Source organism: Arabidopsis thaliana, chromosome 2, assembly GCF_000001735.4.
Source record: "Arabidopsis thaliana chromosome 2, partial sequence".
Lineage (NCBI taxonomy): Eukaryota > Viridiplantae > Streptophyta > Magnoliopsida > Brassicales > Brassicaceae > Arabidopsis > Arabidopsis thaliana.
This window is the reverse complement of record NC_003071.7, coordinates 10,047,165-10,059,873: the sequence shown is the minus strand read 5'-3', so window position 1 is coordinate 10,059,873 and position 12,709 is coordinate 10,047,165. Positions and strand designations below refer to the sequence as shown.

Here is a 12,709-nt window from a genome sequence, read left to right as displayed (position 1 = left end):
GTTAATTATTTTTCTTTTTTCAAAAATATTTTCAACAATGGTAAGATTAAAAGAGTTTATGAAGGAATTACCGATTGAGCAGAGCAGAGATATTATCCATGCATTCTGTTTTTATCATTTTGCGATTTTGTCGTTACACACTAATCAAAATTTTCAATTCTGCCACGCAACTTATAATTGTGTCTCTTGAAAACGTTAAATACAGTATTGGAGAAAGGAGAAAAACGTTTAATCATCGTATCGGAAACAAATTAGTTTTGAAGTTAAGAATAAAAGCGTACAGTAAAATACGGGCTATTTAACGTTTACCTAAAGTAAATGTATACATATCATATTTGTAGCTTAGTTAACATCAAATCAGAGTGGCGCAGCGGAAGCGTGGTGGGCCCATAACCCACAGGTCCCAGGATCGAAACCTGGCTCTGATAAAATGTTTCGTGTTTTTTTGTTTTGTTTTTTTATCAGTTTAAGGGCCGAGCTCGGCCCAACAACAAAATATACTGGGTCTTCAATTATGAGACGGACCCTAATATCTTCGCCTGCCCAACAACAGAATTACATACTTGTAAATCACCTTAAACTTTTTTTTTGGTAGAGAGTAGTAAATCACCTTACACTTATAACGATATGGCTTTTATGCAATTTTCCCTTTCTCATCTTGTTTTGGTTTCTGTTATTTATTATTGGTTTTTTTTTTTTTTTTTTTTTTTTTTTTTTTTTTTGTTTGTTTGGAAACTGTAAAAGACACAGGTAAAGTCGACCAAATTTGGTTACAATTTACATATATGTAACTTGTAACACATATATTTTACAGTAAAAGACAAGTAAAATCTACTCTGATTTTTTCACTTTCTCTTCTGTACCATGGTGTAACTTATTCTTCATTTCCAAAATCTTCTCATGAGTTGTATTATACGCTCCCTTCGATTTATCTTTAAGGCTACCCAAATGCTTCTGTATTTGATCTCCGTACTCTTCCCACAACTTTGGAACCGTCAACCCCATCACCAAACCTGTATCAGAGAATCAAGAAACATGAATCACATCTACTTGAAACCATCTTAAAAACACATAGTCTAATGTATTTTAATGTAGTTCTTTTTTCATGTTAAAATATATTGTACAGTAAAGACTATAATCTTCTGATGAAAATATGAATTTATAGCATTAAAAGCATTCTGACTTTATTGCAATTCATGTGGATGTTCAGGAAAATGTATTGCAATTTTGCCCAGCAGGTGAATCAAACTTGGAACGTGTTGCCACTAGACCACAAAGCGCATGACCATATTAAGAACATTACCACGACCATTAACAATTAATGGTAAACAGATGATTAATAATTAAATTAATCTAATGAACTAATAATGGATTAATCAGTAACTACTAAATTAGTTACTTACCGATGAAGAGACAAGTAATGGATTAATCAGTAACTACAAAATTAGTTACTTACCGATGAAGAGACAAGTATGGAAATCGAGAAGGTTCCCAATTCTTGACAAGATCCAAAAACCTAAAACGGTTCTCGCGAAAACAAACCATTCACTCTCAGCACCGACTCGAAACATCCATCTAACCATTTCTTCCATTAGCATCCGACAAGACCTCACTGTCTCCACTACAAACTCCTCCGATACTTCTAATCCTGATAGTTCCGGTTCGACCCTGTCCGAAAATTAATCATCTTAATTTATAAGACCATCTTTAATAAAGTGTTCCGTTCAAACATGGACTATATTTATAACATGAACAACTAGCTAGTGCATATGAAACCAAACATATACGAATCAGAAATTATATTTAATATCAGAATTTCTTTGAGTATGTGTATTAAATTTATGGGGGTTTTAAGGTGTTTTTAATGATCTTTTGACACAACAAATTTATTTTAAAATACTTATTTTCTTGCATGAGATCTTCAAATAGTTTGAAATGGAAAATAATTAATTACTTGCTGAGAAGGCGAAGTAAACTCCCCCAGAGGAAAATCATAGAGACGACTGCGATGCCGATCCAAGATACAATGGTTATGGTAGTGAAACCATAAAAGCTAAGTAAAATCCATGTCGATGTTGAGACCAGGAGTGTAGAGAAGGCCAGTTTCTTCCTCCTCCATAAGTAAATATCCTCCACAATGTCTTCAATGTAATTTATGAAAATAACAAGGACAAGATCAAATTAAATTAAGTATAAAATCTGATTTAATTATTTCTTTAATTAGTCGATAAAGAATTTTATATTTTTTGGCATCATGTTTCTTAAACTATTTTTTCTTACCAGATTTGGGTGTTGGATCTTTGGTCACGTCGTTGGCCATGGCTGTTTTTTGATAATAGCTGAACGATGGATATTAAAAATAAGAAAATTATGGATGATGATATATATTTATTGGAATTTGATAACTTAGACCAGATTCTGAGAGAAATATTTCTCATTAGCTCATAGTGTAACACGTCGTGGTAAGGTTGTGGTGACGTGGAAGTCATGCATGATTGATATGTGTTGCTTGATAATCAAACTATGTTCTGATGTTCAACATATGAAGCCTCTTGTAGCTAGGACTATTCGATGACGAGTAAATTCGAGGAGCTTTAGTTCGTTCGCTTGGATAGTAAATCTGATGACTTGGATAATTATAGAAAAAGTAGGACTAATTAACTCGTTTTGACCCATTACAAAATGTGTGAATTTAATCAACTTAACGCAATTTCCAGATGATTTTTTCGTTTTCTCTAATCTCTTGAACGAGTTTATAAATATTATTTAGAAGTCTGTCCTAGTTTCTTCTCGTTCTCTTTTAGTTTTTGCGCTTTAAAGTTTATATTAGAACTGACTATTTCACTCATTCAGTTTACAGTAGAAGTAAAAGAATTTTTTTGTGTAAATTTTATTATCTTCTTGACTAGGTAACCAGTCAAAGACTTATCTAGTTTAAATGTTTGGTTGCAAATAAAATAATTTAAATGATTTACTTTTTTTTGTCGGTAATTTAAATGATTTACTTTTTTTTGTCGGTAATTTAAATGATTTACAATTTTACCATTTGGCATTTTCAAATATTTTTTTTTACCAAAGTAGTCTAATTAGTATTAAAATAATGTATCTTTTAAATAAACTAAAAATGTTTTAAATACAATAAAAGTTTGCCAAAAATAAAAGAAATTTTGTCATAGGACCTAGAAAAAGGGATCGAAGGTGAATAAATAAGATTGAAATGGAATAAACCTCTAAATTAGCATCGGAGACGGTGAGAATTAGAGTTTGACGGTTCTAGGAGGCTTCATCGGATCGAGTTCATGTTTCTATTGTTTTCTTATAATACATTAATAACTAATTGATCTGAAGAAGAGCAACATGAAAAACCCGAGAGTATTGGTGACGCATTCATGTGTGATTAATTAAACAATAAATTTGGATCCTCAATGTGATTCCTTTTAGGGATGCCTCGCCATATCCACAAGTTACCTTCAGTTTAGTTCTTTAGAATTAATGCTGATTTGTGTATTGTGACAGTTATATATTCATGAATTTGAGTAAACAAAAATTATAATTGAGCCAAAAAACTTGTTTTGATGTCAATTTGTTTTGCCAAGCAAGTCCAAATTAGGGGCAATTTCGCATTTTACAATGATACATAATTTTTTCATATTTGAATTAGGATGAATATCTATGATTCTTCGAGTTGCTTTTTTGTTTTGTTTTCCCTTTTTTACATTTATGAAAACTTGTAATCTGATGAACAAAAAAAATGAAAACTTGTAATCAAAGTCAAATTTCATGACCCAATGGTGCATTAAATGAGAAGCGGTTAGTGGCGGTGACTATAACTTTTCTTTTACTGACCAACGCCATTCCAAAACTATATTTTATACAATTTAAAATATAACACTCTTAAAGCAATTCCCCCTTCTTTTTTTTTGTCGACCAAATTCCCTAAATATATTGACACTATTCGATTAGTGTTTAGGTTCAATAATTTATTTCAAAATCGATGTGTTTATAGAATTAGCACTCCTAAATCATTTCTACAAATTAATTTCTTCTGCATGATAATTGATATATAGTTCACTGAAATTATTCGATTAGAGTTTTTCGTTTCAACAATTTATTTGAAAATAGATCTACAATAATTCATACACTTAATTAGTACTACCAGGAAAGGTAATTATCTTGTCGAGTAATGAAATTCTAACTCATATAATTTTTTAAAATAATATTTACTGAAACAAGATTTACATATAAAAAAAAATCAGTGACGTGAATATGATATGAACACCATAATAATTCATAGATTTCGATCATATTTTCCCAACTCATAAAAATCTATTAGGTATATCTAAAGAAAAAGAAAATACTGTTTGCGGCAAATGCATGAAGTACGGCGCAAAAGAGCATTGGTGCCTTTCTGTACATATGCATGCATGGGGATTTACAATATGAACCTACTTCCTCACTTCCCGTAATTACTTCTCTATTCCATACTCACTTCGTCACTTGTATTAAAGCTTAACCTTGGTGCAATCTCAATTACACTTTTAAACTCTATGTTGATCTCAACAATGAAGCAGAAACATCTACTGCTTCTAGGATTCTTATTAGCTTATTGCTTCAGCTCTGTTTTTGTGATAAACGCAGAGGACCCCTACCTTTTCTTCACTTGGACTGTTACTTATGGAACCAGATCGCCTTTAGGTGTTCCTCAACAGGTTATACATTGTTCTGTCTATTTTTCCTATGCATTTTCTTAATTTTTAGTATTTTTTTTCTTTATAAACCGTGGCAGTTCCGGGTGTTTTTTCCAATTTTCAAAAGCAGACTTTAGGTATTTCGATTTTTAAAAATAACATTTTGTACCAAAGAGAGACTAGACCCGATATATAACGGAAACCAACACTCTTATACCACTTCTACATTACCATCTCTTTAATCTTATTTAGTTCTGTTTCAATCACTATTAATTAATATAATCAAAATTTTGATCTTATATTGTTTTTCAGGTTATTCTTATTAATGGCCAGTTCCCTGGTCCTCCAATTGAAGGTGTAACAAACAATAATATCGTTGTTAATGTCATTAACAAGCTTGACGAACCTTTCCTCATCACCTGGTACGTAAAATGTTTTAGCATATGCAACTAGATCACTCGTTCAAATTTTATCCCACAAAAAAACTAGATCATTCGAATAAGCTACCGATATTTTTCATATTTTTATTTTAATATACATATAAATTAGTTAGTATTTAGACAAAAAAAAACTATGGAATCACAAAACCATTTACCAATCAGAGAACTAGAACTTGACACTTTCGAAAATGCGTAGGAACGGAATTAAACAGAGGAAGATGTCGTGGCAAGACGGTGTTTTGGGAACAAACTGTCCGATCCAACCAAAATCGAGTTGGACTTACCATTTTCAACTTAAGGACCAAATCGGTACTTATGCATACTTTGCTTCAACGTCGATGCATAGAGCAAGTGGTGCTTTTGGTGCACTTAACGTTAACCAGAGGTCAGTCATCTTCGTTCCTTACCCTAAACCAGACGCTGACTTCACTCTCCTCGTCAGTGATTGGTACAAGATGGGACATAAGGTACAAAGAATCCTTAATACACGAGTTAACTTATTTCCCAAGTAACCAAATTACTTTTAGGGTTGAACTAAGCGATCTGAATATTTCAGCCTCTTGTTATTGTTTTTGACAGGAACTGCAAAGGAGGCTCGACTCAAGTCGTGCTCTTCCTCCTCCGGATGGTCTTCTCATCAACGGTGCTTCTAAAGGTTTAGTCTTTACCGGTCAACATGGTATATCCTCATCACCAAGATCCACTTTCCTCCTTAATTCAACTCTCAGACTCTCAGCTATTTGATATCTTAATTGATGATATGTTTTTGGTGTTTGTAAAGGCAAGATATATAGGTTTCGGATATCGAATGTTGGGATATCGACATCGATTAACTTTAGGATACAAGGACACATGATGACTCTCGTCGAAGTAGAAGGTTCTCACACTCTGCAAGAGGTCTATGAATCGCTTGACATACACGTTGGCCAGTCTGTGACCGTGTTGGTCACATTGAAGGCTCCAGTGAAGGACTACTTCATCGTGGCTTCAACTCGGTTTACCAAACCTATACTAACCACCACAGGAATCCTCAGCTACCAAGGTTCCAAAATCAGACCATCACATCCCCTTCCCATTGGTCCTACTTACCATATCCATTGGTCCATGAAACAAGCAAGAACCATCAGGTAATTTATCCTATCTGATCGCACAATATTAAACCGAACAATTTCGTGCAACACCTCATTTGAAAGGTGATATTTAGGCTAAATTTGACGGCGAATGCAGCAAGGCCAAATCCACAAGGATCCTTTCACTACGGTACTATACCGATAAATCGAACTTTTGTTTTAGCCAACGGAAGAGCCATGATCAATGGGAAACTTCGGTACACAGTGAACCGTGTGTCCTACGTTAACCCAGCAACTCCATTGAAATTAGCCGACTGGTTCAACATTCCCGGGGTGTTCAATTTCAAAACCATTATGAACATTCCCACACCAGGACCCTCCATTCTCGGAACTTCGGTCTTTGATGTGGCTCTCCATGAGTACGTCGAATTCGTGTTCCAGAACAACGAGGGATCTATACAATCTTGGCACCTTGACGGCACTAGTGCATATGTTGTTGGGTAATAACTAAGCCTAATTCTTTTCCCATTATCCCTCCATATTGCTCTCGATCAATCAAATTTGTTTGTTAGAGTAATTGATGAAGTTTTGACATATAATCAGATACGGGTCGGGCACATGGAACATGGCTAAGAGGAGAGGTTATAATTTGGTTGATGCTGTTTCAAGGCACACTTTTCAGGTAAATCCTAAAAACAACACTGGTAGTTTTTTATTTCACAAGAAAGAAAAATTTGTCTAGTTGGTCAATTTAAAGCCCAAAACGTTCCCACCCAATATAATACCTGATTTGATTTTGCGGGCCGATCTGAAACCTAAAATATAGTAATCATGCATATATAACTACATCTATGGTTCTAAATGTTCTCTATATGTGTGTAAAAATAGGTTTATCCAATGTCGTGGACGAGCATATTGGTATCATTAGACAATAAGGGAATGTGGAATTTGAGGTCACAAATATGGTCAAGGAGATACTTAGGACAAGAACTCTATGTTCGTGTATGGAACAACGAGAAGTCTCTTTACACTGAATCCGAGCCTCCTGTTAATGTTCTCTTTTGCGGCAAGGCCAAACATCCCCGCTTGATTTAGATATATTTTTATCAATAAATTCCCTTATCGTGATATGGTTATTATATTTATAGGTTATTACAGTATTAATTAAGTCACGAGGGTGTGACGTTAACGTTGAACAAAAAGACACTTCTATAAGTTTTGAGTGATGTGTTTCAAATCACGAGCATAACGATTTGTAAACCAATTAATCAACAAGAAACAATAACTAGTTTTGTCTATATTTTTTCCGAGACAAGATTGATGACATATTTCTTAACAAGAATTAGCACTACCTGGGCTCCATTATACAATGTATACGTCCTTATTGGTGTCGAGAAAAAAAAAGTCACGTTTTGGATAAAAGTCACTAATTTTTCAACACCATGGGATATAAATTACTTGACGTTTTGGAAATCTCCGCTATTTTTATTTATATTAAATGGCAAAACTGTCAATATTTCGTTGACACCTTAGACACAAAACTCTATGGATCGTTTTAGGCTTTTAGCAATCAAGTTATACGTTAATACTAGACTAAAACCCGGATGATAAGTATCTTCTAAATTGAACACAAACATATAATTTGATGCGTTGGAATTTTTATTTAAAATTTACGATAGTTTGTCGTAAAAATGTTGATATAATTTGATCCTTCAATTGAAAATGATAAATCAGCGGTTATATAATATTTTAAAAGAAAAGAACGATGATACTAATGAATGAGAGATTAAAGAAAACATATCAAAACAAAACAAACCACAAAAGTAAATGAATAGAACCATGAAACAGACTGGCCATTAAATCATACCCTACTAATGTTGATATAAACCACATGTTGTATTTGTATGGTGGAGTCAAATCCACCTACTAAAGAGATGTAGAACGTAGGTCCCCAATCTACATTTCTTTGGACTTTTTTAAACGGACATTTATTTTATTTTGTTAATTAAAGGAATATTTATTGCCTTTATGAGTCCATTTCCATTCTCCTAACGAACGATGAAATCATATTACCAGCACCAAATTTTGATGGCATGAGTGAAGAATCTAGGGGGTGCTGCTGATTATATACAATTTCTTACCACTACAGCGAAAGGAAAAGATTAGTCCACTTATATGCAAATCCAAAATATTTTAAGACAACTTTATCTTGAAAGGTTTCCAGAAAAGTACAACCGATAATTTAGTGTTACATAAAAAGTGAATCATATAAAAGATCTTAAGATGAGTGTGTGGCATACCATTTCAGAAGTTAAGGGAGATGACGAGTGATAAAAATAATGGTATGGTAGAATGTAAGCAAATTATATAATGAAATTGGGTTTAATTTAAATGAGCTATGTGGGTAGTTAGTTATACAGTCAAATTAAACAGTTTTGTTTTATTTTTTTTCTTCTAACATATATTAAATCGACTATGAGATAATATAATTGAAAATGCGTTAAACTTTTATTCTTTATAGAACCCCAAAATAATAAATGTCAACATTCAAAATGAAAAACATATTATGAAAATATAAAATTTATTTGATAAATTAGATGTAACACATTAAAAATACTGTGGTGTAGAAAAAAAAACAGGAATCATGTAATACTTATAAGATGATATGAGTAAAAAAAACCCCGTATAAAATTACAGTATTCTTTGTACTAATATTTGAAATTTGGTTAAAAGTAGATTACGTTTCCCTTAATTCGTTATTGATTTATAGTATTTTTCCTCTTTAGTTTTCTATCTTCGTCTCCTAATTTATATATGTTGATTAGTTAATACTGCATTATTAGATGACAATTAAAAACTAAGTCTAGTGGTTAGTTGGATGAAGATTAATTACTAAATCTATTAATTAGCTGGGTGATATTGACAATTCAAATATATCTTAGCACTTACAGCTCGATTGGATTTTATATACTAACAAGTCAACTTTTAGGCCGGTGATATACTACATTTAGCGATCGTATGTATAATGTATAGTTCAACTTCAATTTAAAAAACAAAAGCTGATAATGAAACTGTTGCACGATTTTTTTGTATATGTATCAAGTATGTTCATTGTACATGAAAGATATACTCAATTGCTTATGCTGTCATAATTATCTAAATTATTAAGTATAATTAAGCTATAGATATTGTTAATTACTTAATTGTATTAGTCACGGAAACTGATAATACCAAGTCAAGGGGAAACCAAAGATTAGGCGTGAGACGGTTCTCATTGCTGACCTTGTCGGACCAAAGACCTTAGTCATGTTACTCTGCTTTAGGTTTCGATCTATTTCCACCACCGAAACCAGTTTTGATTTACAAATAATAATATTTCTCTCATTTTATTTAATCATATAAAACTCTCAGTGTTTATTTCGACCCCCGAAAATCTTTATCTCTTACCTTGAATTGTGTTAGATATATATATATACTAATAGTGGAATCATTTTTCAAAATGTGAAAACGAAAAAACTTGATGAAGTTTATGCAGGTCATTGTCATGCTATTGAGTACATGCTCATCCAGAGTTCCATATATAGAACCTTGAAGGTCCCTAATCCTTGAGTCACATCCTAAAGGCTTTCCTTAGCCTATCCAACCTGAAGTGATCTCCCAACCATTTAGGAATTTGATCTCGTTTGCTCTCTAAAGCTTTAACTACTCTTCCGACGTATTCTCCAAAACAAAACCAAGGAAATTTGAACCAACAGTTCACAAACTCCAAAATGTATGCACACGTAAATATAAGATTATATTTATGGTTTTATGCAAAAAAAAAACTTTCAACTAATTTTTTTTGTAACTAAACCTTACATCTCTAAAAAAATGTAGATTTATTTTATAAAGTCAAAAATAATACACAGTATAAACCTCACAACTATATATTATAAATATTTTTCTAGTCATATACATCAGATATATAAGATATTAAAAGAAGAGTTGAACTTCTTATCGTGAGAAATTCGATTTGATAAATTATTTGTCAAATGTTTACGAACTTGACATTAGCATGAAAGGGTTAGAATGCATATTATTATTGATTTTGTGTGATTAATTCGTATTTTCTAAAAGTGAAAAAAATAAAATTGAGAAATGTTTTTTGCACAAATCCTTTATATTTAAATGATCGACCAGACGGTAATTCATTTGAATACATTTTGCTTAAAAGAAAATAATACAATTGGATCGGCGACAGACTGTATATTTGTTAAATTGGTCGATGATAAACGTTTGAGTTAAATAAATATTATCGACAGACGACTATTCCTTCATATAGAAGCGACAATTATTTTTTTCCAGAACATTTACCTATAAAATCTTTCTACTTATATTTGTCTGCGTGTGACTTTTAGGAGAGTAAGAAAATATCGAAGGTCAGAAGAATGAGTGAGGAAAAGAGGAAACAACATTTTGTACTAGTACATGGTTCGTGCCATGGCGCGTGGTGCTGGTACAAGGTTAAGCCGCTGCTAGAGGCGGTGGGCCACCGCGTAACTGCTGTGGACTTAGCTGCCTCCGGAATAGACACAACGAGGTCGATCACTGACATCCCCACATGCGAACAATACTCGGAGCCATTGACGAAGCTCCTGACCTCATTGCCAAATGATGAAAAGGTTGTGCTCGTTGGTCACAGCTTTGGTGGCTTGAACTTAGCCATAGCCATGGAAAAGTTTCCCGAAAAAATCTCTGTCGCTGTATTCTTGACTGCTTTCATGCCGGACACCGAACACTCACCATCCTTCGTCTTGGACAAGGTATCTCCTTTTTTCTTTTGGTATTTTACTCTTGATGATATGAGCATAGACCATCATAAATATGAATGTATCCACAAAGTCTTCTTTAGTATTAAATAGGTCTAGGCCTCATGCTGACTAGAATTAGTATGCATGTAATACTTTCATTCCTGATATTAATGAATTAGCGCATGTAAGATTTCGTTTCTGGAGTTTTTGGAATCTACTATATATATGAGTTCTTTTTGTGGCATATATGAGATAACTATAGATCATGTATTGACATTTGACAATATAATGTACACGTGGGGTTCAAAATTAAATCTACTAGTTTTTTGAACATGTATCATTTTCATGGTTGTTAGGTGTTTTACCACCGTACGGTTCTTGATTTTCTTGTATATTTAATTGTAATAAACTTGGAAAATAAATCTCTGTTTGAAATTTTGTAAATTATGTAAAAGTTTGGAAGCAACATGCCTCAAGAAGCATGGATGGGCACCGAATTCGAACCTTATGGTTCAGACAATTCCGGACTGAGTATGTTTTTTAGCCCTGACTTCATGAAGTTGGGTCTCTACCAGCTTTCTCCAGTTGAGGTAATTTAATTCATCATCTTATTACTTGTCTACATATATGTTTTCAATTCCCTTTTTTTATTGTCTCTAAAACAAAACCGGAAGTGCTTTTGGGATCATCGAATTACTTGATGAAATCGGGGACTCAATGGATAAATTTGTAAAATACAAAATGTGCACATTTACAATAGACATATTTAAATAAGCGTATTTAAATATATCGTTTTAAATTTTTCGTGGTCTACAAAATTATTGCACCAGAAGAAACCAATCATATATTGTCTTCAATTCAATATATCATCTATATGAGATTATGTCATCGTTAATTGTTCCTAATAATTTAAAATAAAATAAAATTAAACTATATAGTTTAAACAATTTAAAAGTAGTAAAAGTCTACAATAAATGTAGAATTAATGTAGAGGATAGCGGGTCAATGGCAAATTAAGCACATGTAAACCATATTTGTTTCCAGGATTATGGCCAAACTAGTCCTACCGATGGATCTAAGAAAACTATTTCTTAGGTTTTTTTTTTGGTTTTAGTGACATATATGTTTTTATCTTGATTTAGGATCTTGAACTGGGATTACTTTTAATGAGGCCAGGATCGTTATTTATTAACGATTTATCGAAGATGAAAAACTTCTCGGATGAAGGATATGGGTCTGTTCCTCGAGTTTTCATAGTGTGTAAAGAGGACAAAGCAATTCCAGAAGAACGCCAGAGATGGATGATTGATAATTTTCCGGTGAATTTAGTGATGGAGATGGAGGAGACAGATCATATGCCAATGTTCTGCAAGCCTCAGCAACTCAGTGATTACTTCCTGAAAATCGCGGACAAATTCGTTTAATCAAATCTTCATGAAACTGTATTGGATTTGATATAATAAAGGTTTGTTGCAAATGAATTAATAATGATGAATATTTTTAAATTTCAGGCTTTGTTACTTTTCACATATAATTCACTACCAAAGAGTAGTATTTTTCTTCTTCTTTTTTGTGCACACAAGAAAAAGTAATTTAAGGTTTAATAATCTTTTATTTTTTTAGGGATGATTCTATTCTTTTGTTGTCAACCGACTTTAATTACGGTTTAGAAGAGTTATTTATGAAGAATGTTGTTTACATGACCATCTGTTCATGATAAA

General features: G+C 32.7%; 3 protein-coding genes, 2 long non-coding RNA genes and 1 other non-coding gene across 7 annotated transcripts; 4 read left to right on the top strand and 2 right to left on the bottom strand.

The window, feature by feature from the left end:
• Positions 1-356: 356 nt before the first annotated feature.
• Positions 357-428, top strand: AT2G23650. Its single transcript has one exon. It is a non-coding gene; the product is annotated as a tRNA-Met (tRNA).
• A 337-nt stretch (positions 429-765) lies between these two features.
• Positions 766-2,332, bottom strand: RTNLB13 (Reticulan like protein B13). Its single transcript, NM_127928.3, has 4 exons — positions 2,281-2,332; positions 1,955-2,141; positions 1,457-1,668; positions 766-1,013 (listed from the first exon to the last, which is right to left on the bottom strand). The coding sequence occupies exons 1-4, from the start codon at positions 2,318-2,320 to the stop codon at positions 832-834; spliced, it is 621 nt and encodes a 206-aa protein (NP_565555.1). The 5' UTR covers positions 2,321-2,332; the 3' UTR covers positions 766-831.
• Positions 2,333-3,228: 896 nt separating this feature from the next.
• Positions 3,229-3,457, bottom strand: AT2G07940. Its single transcript, NR_140251.1, has one exon. It is a non-coding gene; the product is annotated as an other RNA (long non-coding RNA).
• A 989-nt stretch (positions 3,458-4,446) lies between these two features.
• On the top strand, positions 4,447-7,509 carry sks16 (SKU5 similar 16). Of its 2 annotated transcripts, none has more exons than NM_001335859.1 (8): positions 4,447-4,709; positions 5,001-5,110; positions 5,325-5,595; positions 5,708-5,807; positions 5,910-6,255; positions 6,333-6,698; positions 6,802-6,880; positions 7,087-7,509. In NM_001335859.1, the coding sequence occupies exons 1-8, from the start codon at positions 4,548-4,550 to the stop codon at positions 7,291-7,293; spliced, it is 1,641 nt and encodes a 546-aa protein (NP_001324736.1). In that variant the 5' UTR covers positions 4,447-4,547; the 3' UTR covers positions 7,294-7,509. The 2 variants fall into 2 exon arrangements, with proteins under 2 accessions (NP_001324736.1, NP_565554.1); NM_127927.3 differs by having other exon boundaries at positions 4,551-4,709; positions 7,087-7,415.
• A 2,018-nt stretch (positions 7,510-9,527) lies between these two features.
• On the top strand, positions 9,528-9,928 carry AT2G07935. The gene has a single exon (NR_140250.1). It is a non-coding gene; the product is annotated as an other RNA (long non-coding RNA).
• A 532-nt stretch (positions 9,929-10,460) lies between these two features.
• On the top strand, positions 10,461-12,566 carry MES1 (methyl esterase 1). Its single transcript, NM_127926.3, has 3 exons — positions 10,461-11,000; positions 11,444-11,578; positions 12,131-12,566. Exons 1-3 carry the CDS (start codon positions 10,626-10,628, stop codon positions 12,410-12,412), a joined length of 792 nt encoding a protein of 263 aa, NP_179943.1. The 5' UTR covers positions 10,461-10,625; the 3' UTR covers positions 12,413-12,566.
• Positions 12,567-12,709: the final 143 nt, after the last annotated feature.

Coding starts and splice junctions, on each gene's coding strand:
- RTNLB13 (NM_127928.3), bottom strand. CDS start 2,320: ATGGCCAACGACGTGACCAAAGATCCAACACCCAAATCTG. Junction 1,669..1,954: donor TTACTTCGCCTTCTCAGCAA/GTAATTAATTAT, acceptor ATTTTCGGACAG/GGTCGAACCGGAACTATCAG. Junction 1,014..1,456: donor CCATACTTGTCTCTTCATCG/GTAAGTAACTAA, acceptor TCTCTGATACAG/GTTTGGTGATGGGGTTGACG.
- sks16 (NM_001335859.1), top strand. CDS start 4,548: ATGTTGATCTCAACAATGAAGCAGAAACATCTACTGCTTCTAGGATTC. Junction 5,111..5,324: donor GAACCTTTCCTCATCACCTG/GTACGTAAAATG, acceptor GAAAATGCGTAG/GAACGGAATTAAACAGAGGA. Junction 6,881..7,086: donor TTTCAAGGCACACTTTTCAG/GTAAATCCTAAA, acceptor GTGTAAAAATAG/GTTTATCCAATGTCGTGGAC.
- MES1 (NM_127926.3), top strand. CDS start 10,626: ATGAGTGAGGAAAAGAGGAAACAACATTTTGTACTAGTACATGGTTCG. Junction 11,001..11,443: donor CATCCTTCGTCTTGGACAAG/GTATCTCCTTTT, acceptor ATTATGTAAAAG/TTTGGAAGCAACATGCCTCA. Junction 11,579..12,130: donor ACCAGCTTTCTCCAGTTGAG/GTAATTTAATTC, acceptor ATCTTGATTTAG/GATCTTGAACTGGGATTACT.